General features: G+C 47.0%; 1 protein-coding gene across 2 annotated transcripts; it reads right to left on the reverse strand.

The window, feature by feature from the left end:
- Positions 3,611–7,305, reverse strand: FUT11 (fucosyltransferase 11). 2 transcript variants are annotated; one of them, XM_005699294.3, is made up of 3 exons: positions 6,567–7,305; positions 5,818–6,443; positions 3,611–4,428 (listed from the first exon to the last, which is right to left on the reverse strand). In XM_005699294.3, the coding sequence occupies exons 1-3, from the start codon at positions 7,272–7,274 to the stop codon at positions 4,281–4,283; spliced, it is 1,482 nt and encodes a 493-aa protein (XP_005699351.2). In that variant the 5' UTR covers positions 7,275–7,305; the 3' UTR covers positions 3,611–4,280. The 2 variants fall into 2 exon arrangements, with proteins under 2 accessions (XP_005699351.2, XP_017897688.1); XM_018042199.1 differs by lacking the exon at positions 3,611–4,428 and adding an exon at positions 4,447–4,766.

Genomic DNA, 7,468 nt, shown 5'->3' on the forward strand with positions numbered 1-7,468 from the left:
CCAGTCCTGCAAAGATACTTTGCAGTATCATCTCTGTTTATACACTTGGCCCTTGGTTTGTAATGCCTAGCTTTAACTAGACTTGGTTCTAAGTGACCTTTTCTTCCCCCTGCCCCTCTGAAGTGACTTAGCTGTTTACAAAACTCAGTCCAAAGATGTACCACTGATGCTCAAGGCATTTACATACGATCTCCAAGAAATGTTTCTGATAATAGAAGGATAACTTGGACAGCCTTACAGTTCATAAAATGATTACTTTGAGGAGCAGTGTTTATTTGGTTATGTAAATTGAGTGTGTGCTAATCACTTGTCACAGATATTTAGAATCGTCCCATTTATCTCTGCATTACTGGTTCTTTTTGTTCTGTTGAGTCTCACTTCATGTCAGAGGAGTTCCCTGACTTCCATCCAAACCACCATCAACATGTTTTATTTTCTTCATTGTACCTATGGTAGTCTGGATTATTTTATTCATTTATTGTTTGTTTACAGCTTTAACCCCAACACCCAGTTAAAATGTACACATAGTGAGAGCAGGGACCTTGTCAGTCTTGCTCAGTGCTATATCCCAGGGCCTAGAGTAGTGCCAATACATACTTGTTAAATGAACAAATGTTTGAAATATTTTTGCAAGTCTCCAACTTTACTATGTTCACCCCAGAAATAAAATCAAGCAGGAGACACTGTTTAAAAAGAAGCCATTTATTAATACAAAATTAAACCTGAGATAATAGAAAATAGCAACTCTTGGGAATTATAAAGGCATCAGCCCCATGCTCCACCCCCACTCCAGCAACACAAATAAAGTTGATTCCTACTGGACACTTCTACCACTAATAACCTCAAGCCTGCTGAGGCATACAGAGCAGGCTGGGCCCCAAACCACAGAAAATTCACATTACTTGCTTTCTCCACAGAGAAAGTGAAGCCTTTAGTTGGAGAGCCATGTGGCGGCTACTGGTTCTGCTTTCCCTTGTGGAAAGGTAGCACCTGGCTTACCCTGCTCTTCTGTGAATACTTCTGTGGTAAGAGGAATAAAGAAGAAAGTCTCGGAAGCACTGACCACAAACCAGGGATGAGTCTCCATCCACAATCATTCGTAAACAACTGGCCTACTTTGTACATAAAAGTGCTAAGGTAATGCCAGTTGAACTGGTGTAATTAAACAGAAGTAAGAATGATTCTACATCTTGCATAACCATTGCCTACCCATTTTATTGCACATAATGAAATTTGAGTCCTAACTTTAGTTTACACTTGGGTAATACTGTATTTTGTATACAATATAAACTGGTGTCTGCATTTAAATAGCTTGCATGCTTACAAATCAGTCCTGAATTTGGCTTTCGTACGAGTCTGTACTATATCAAATTTTAATGTAAGTATTTTCAAAGGTCTGTCTTATTCTTTTCTGCAAAAGTCCATATTGTTATGAAGGGCCCTTCTTTTTCTTGGCTGTTCCTTGGAGCATGTGGGATCTTAGTTCGGGACCAGAGAACTAAGGATCAAACTTAACCCGCTGCATTGGAAGGCAGAGTCTTAAACACTGGACTGCTAAGGAAGTCCTTGAAGGGCATTTTTTATTGAATAAAATGAAAAAGTGGTCCAATGGTTGGGACTCTGCTCTTTCACTGCCACGGGCCCACATTCAGTCCCAGGTCAGGGAACTGAGGTCCCACAAGCTGTGTGGCACAGTCAAAAAATGAAAAGAATCACCCTGACAGTGAAATCCAGCCTAAATTATACCTTTGGTTGGCTACATCTTCAAAGGCCACAGTAAGTGCGGGGCCCTAGTGGAAGCATCATATACGTATACATGAAAGTGCAAATCCAACTGCGACCCCATGAACTACACATAGTGCATGGAATTCCCCAGGCCAGAGTACTGGAGTGGGCAGCCTTTCCCTTCTCCAGGGGATTTTCCCAACCCAGGGATCAAACCCAGGTCTCCCGCATTGCAGGTGGATCCTTTACCAGCTGAGCCACAGGGAAGCGCAATATATATATGAGCGCCCCACATATATAAGTGTGTGTTGTGAGGTCTGTGGCAGCATTTCCATTTTGTGGGATATTATATAGTTTCATGTCAGCCAAAAATTGTAAAGTCTCTGATCTTTACCCCATTCAAAGCAAGTGCCATTATGTTTTAAAATAAACACTTGATGTTAGCTTTCATGTAAATAAATAGCTAGATTTTTTAAATTTAAAAACAAACTGGTATATCACACATAGAACAGTTTAGCAGGCTGTTCAAAATATTAAAAACAAAACCTGATAGAAACCCAAGGTTCTATTATACATAGTCTATACTGAAGTCATAAGCATCATCTTCCTCTTCAATCTTTACAACCACATATCAGTTCAGTTCAGTTGCTCAGTCGTGTCCGACTCTGCGACCCCATGAATTGCAGCACGCCAGGCCTCCCTGTCCATCACCAACTCCCGGGGTTCACTCAGACTCACATCCATCGAGTCAGTGATGCCATCCAGCCATCTCATCCTCTGTCATCCCCTTCTCCTCCTGCCCCCAATCCCTCCCAGCATCAGAGTCTTTTCCAATGAGTCAACTCTACGCATGAGGTGGCCAAAGTACTGGAGTTTCAGCTTTAGCATCACATATGGTGGGTTAGAGGTTAAAGCATCCTCCTCGAATGCGGGAGACCCAGGTTCGATCCCTGGGTCGGGAAGATCCCCTGGAGAAGGGAATGGCACCCCACTCCAGTACTCTTGCCTGGAAAATCCCATGGAGGGAGGAGCCTGGTAGGCTACAGTCCATGGGGTCGCAAAGAGTCGGACACGACTGAGCGACTTCACCTTCACGACTGAGCGACTTCACTTCATATACACATGCATACACACTAAACCAGATATATTGATAAACTATGTGATTTCTCTAGTGATAATTCATTAATACATTACAATCAGTGTAGTTCTAAGATCCAAGGTGTTCTTTCTTGTCCCACTGCCCCAGAAAAAGCAGATGATCTCCCTCTCCATTAAGCTGTATGTTTAAACCACAGTAATAGAAGTGTTTGGCTACCTCCCCAAATCTAACAGCTTTTTATTTAGCCAGCCACTCATGATGGCTTAAATGTCTTGCTTCACCTCTCATCCCCTTGGGTTTAGGGCCTTGGATGGACTTCATAACAATGTGGCCTCAGTAAGTACTAAAAAGTTATGCACTGTAACAATAATAGAATGGATCAAGTTGGAATGTTTATCCCACTTAAAAGTGCCACAGAATATGAGACAATACGAGATAATTACTAGAGCTGTATCGCTGGGCTGTTTCTTCTACCATAATTTTCATGAGTTTTGGGGGGAAATGGACTTTTGTAGCATATAAAGATAATAGAGAGTTCATTAGGCAGACAGAAAAAGACCAAAGACCTATAAAAATTTGCGCTTTGATTCACATTGACCTATGTTAACCTTTTGAAATGATAACTTTTTCTGCTGTCATTGGCACCCTGAGTCTCCATCTCTAAAATAGAGCAGGATGATTCCTTAAGTTGACATGATATTAGCCTCTGAATTTTTATATTCATGAGGTGAGAAGGAATTTCAGATATGCCCTAGATATGAAGCAAATCAGCAATAAGAAAAGGGGTCCAATCTCTAGCCAGTTTAATGCAGGTGGGAATGAGTGTGGGAATGGTGGCAAGGCTACTCCATCTCCAACAGAAATTGTGGAAAACCAGGCAAAAGCCACTCAAAAAGGCTGACATGAAAGGCAAAGTGAGTGACAGAGAAAAATACAACTCCAGAGAGCCAGAACATAACCCACCAGGAGTTTTGCTTCACCACCAACATAAATAGTTTATAAAGCAAGAAATAGGAATAGAAATTAGGAAAAGGTATTGAATAATGAGTGGTTTAAAGAATACAGGAGAGGTTTTCATACTGTAAACCTGGCCCATCAGCCAAGTACTAACATATCCCAAATCACGATTGAGAGGCTGAAAGAGCTAGAAAAATAAGGAGTTCTTTAAAAATTCTGTTGATCAGCACCTTGAATCAAATGGGAGTGCTTCAGGCTTCTGGTTCCCATTGAATCAAAAACTGGATGCCTCCATCTCTCCTTGAGAAGAGGCTCTATTACCGTAGGCTGAGACCCTGGCTACACATGATTGGAATAAAATATCAGTGGATATAACTTACTCCTTGGATTCATGGTAAGACAGTGTTCATTAAGGACTTGTGCATTGGATATCCTTCATGTCCCATGGTTGAATAAGGACTTCCATCTCCTTAGCTCTGTCAAGTTAAATACTTGGCAGTTAGAGATTTTGGTTCCTTTTCATGAAGATCTCCGTTAGGTAATCCCAAAATTTCCCCTGAAGTGTCTCATTGTTGTGGATCATGGCAGTGAGAGCTTCCCCCTGGTCCAGACCTTGCCAGTAATCTTGCAGCCACATCTCCTTCCAGCTGAAACATCAAAATGAGAGTTGGATTATGGAGCCTCAGTACAGCTATGAATCCTACCTTTCTCCCAATGGCCAAAGAAATCTTCAGCAGATACAGTGGTTTCTGGTTAGGACCAACGATCTGCTTTGAGGGAAGGAAATGTGAAGTAAATCCAGTACTAATCTAAGGGACAGGCAGTGAGCCCAAAACACAAATTCATTATCCAAGCACCCCCCACCACACACACACACATATCCCAGTGAGTTAAATTTCCTGACTTGCCTGCTCTTGGTCTCCACATGTGGAGGGAATTAAGAGGTAGGCAGAGCAGGGGCCAAACTATGGAAACAGTAATCTTCCTAAGAAAAGCAAAGGCGTGTTATTTAGATGGTTACTTTTTATATTACACCTGTTTCAGTAATCAAGAAGTGCAACCATATCCAGTGTCTAGATGAGCCATAACCTGAATGTTTCTCTTTTTTTAATGTTACACTTCTGATAAATCATAATATGTTCTGCACAAACTAGATACAAATTACCTGATGTAAATTACTGGATACAAATCCACTCCACTCCCAGGACCAAGCTGCGCCAGCCCTCTGCTGCCATCCACTGTCCAAGGTGATCTCTGCAGGTCATTCTAGCAGTCTCTCTCATAGTCTTTTATGGCCCCTCCCCTAACAGGTGTGGTTTGACGCAAGCGGCTTCGTTTTTCTACCCCATCTCCTATGCCGACCTTGTTTCCCAATGCCACCGCCTTCTGCTGCCTCCTTCAGTCCTCTCCTCACTTCCCTTCCAATCCACATTGGCCACAATCATTAATCATCTTTTGAAAGCATCCCTTCTATTCTGTCTAGGACAAACATAATTTATCATCTAAATCAGGGTAATTTTAAGAGTCAAAGGAGATGCTGTTAATAGCTACACCAAGTTAACAAGTATAAACCCTGATTACTGCAGGCAAACCTCCCTGGAAACACTAATGTATTTCTCATCCACAGCCCCACCATGTTGAAGATGCTCAATAAACAGCTGAATTGATTTTCAGGACAGTCCAGCTCCAGGACCTGGTATTCAGAATATGTATAACCTGGCCCAACTTTGTCCCTCATCACTTCCCTAAACAGGCCCTCTGCTCTAGTTGAAGCTTTTTTTGAATCACTACTACAAACACTGTTTATAAAAGCTGATTTTCGTATGTTGTTGCCCTCAATTACCTCTCACATTTTCTACTGCTCTTTCGCAATTTGTCTTCTCTTAGACTCTTGATACCTTAAAGGCATAGTGACCTCATGTCATAATTTCCTTATACAACATCCCCTCAGCACCCAGGGCTAGTTTATTGCCTGCAGGAAGCAAGTCTGTAAATCATTTGATTTGACAGCCCCAGGGCACCCCAGCTATCCTTACCTGTCATTCTCAGGAATCTCTTCCACACTCCCAAAGCCAGGTGTGGGCACTGGGCAGTCCATGTGTGAGGGCTGGGCAATATGAGGCTCAGGGACCGGGATGCTCCCAGGAGAGGCTGCGTGGGCCTTCTCGGCGTCCAGCCGCGCCAGTTCGTGGTCGCAGACAAAACACTCGAAGCCGTTAAGGTAGTTAGGTAGTAAGGGGTCATTCACTCCCCATTCGCGTTGCTTCAAACTAGCCAGAAGGAACTGGTTAGTGACGCCCCCAGGCTGCTTGTATGCCAAGTATTTCATATATTCTTCATCATTTTTGTCCAGGAAGTCAATAAACTCTGCCAGCTTCTGCGGCGACTCAAAGTCGTCAATGAGGATGATGGAGTGGTTGTTCGGCATCCAGTCCCGCACAGAGGGAGAGCCGCGGTACACGGGCACAGCACCGAGGTGCATGGGGCGCCACAATTTTTCTGTCATGTAGTCGTCGCAGATGGCATTTTCGAGAGCCAAATGGAATTTATAGCGAGACAAGAAGGCCAAGAGCTCTGGATCCTCGGTGGTGGCTGTGGCTGTGTCCCGTAACCGCGGCGCGGGCAGCTCCCGATTCTGCAGGCACTTCCCATAGGAGTCCACCTGAGAGGGGTAGAGCACGGCCGTCAAGAGGGCACGGCACGTCGGCCAGGACACCAGGGGTCCCGGTCTCAGCCCCACGCGCCACCCTCCCCTCCCCTCCCGCTCCGCCCGGCCCTCACCCACCGGAATGTAGCGCATGAGCTCGCGCACGTAGCGGTCTCGGTCCGCAGGCACGTCGCAGTGGGACTGCAGATAGAGCAGCGGCGCATAGCCGCGGCGGCGCCACTCTGCGCGCTCCTCGAGCGGAGGTGCCGCGCGGCGCAGGTAAGCGATCCCCGGCAGCCACTGCAGCGGCAGCGGGTAGTCCGAGTAGCGACTGAAGGTGGCGGTAAGATTGAAGAGGCGGATGCCCGGACCGTGGCTCAGCAAGAAGTTGTTGAGGGGCGACTCCTCGTGCAGAAGCGCCCAGCTCTGGTGCGCCAGGCGCGGAAGCGGCGCCTCGGCCGCGCGGAAGTCGGTGCCGTAGAAGAGCAGCGCGCGCGTCCGCGAGTCTCTCCGCACCCGTCGGTCCCGGGACGCCACGCACGCCCCGCGCGAGCACTCGATGCGCTCCGAGTCGCCCGGGAAGTGAGGAAACAGCCCCGGGCTCCACCACAGCAGCACCGGCAAGTCCACCGCCTCCTCCCTCCCGGGCCGCGGGGCCCCTGGACTGCGAGCCACCCCCACTGCGCCCAGCGCCGAGGGAGGCCGGAAAACCGCGCCATCCCACGGCTCCGCCCACTCCGCCTCCCCGCCGGCCTTCCCCTCCGCCGCGAGTCCTGGGCCTCTGGTCGCACAGACACCAAGCACTCCCAGGACAGCAAGCACAGACCCCGTGCGGCCGGCCCCCATGTCTACTCTGGCGGCCGACGCCCGCAGCACCGGTCCCCGCCTGGCTCCGAGTAGCGATGGGACGAGGTCCTACGCCACAGGGGCATGTGGCGCATGCGCGGCTTAGCGGCCAGCTCAGCCGGCCACTTCCCGAGAGCCGCTAGTCCTGGCAGGAAGGACTGGAGGGAAAGTGATACGTGGCAGATAAAAATGAC

Source organism: Capra hircus, chromosome 28 (assembly GCF_001704415.2).
Source record: "Capra hircus breed San Clemente chromosome 28, ASM170441v1, whole genome shotgun sequence".
Classification (NCBI taxonomy): domain Eukaryota; kingdom Metazoa; phylum Chordata; class Mammalia; order Artiodactyla; family Bovidae; genus Capra; species Capra hircus.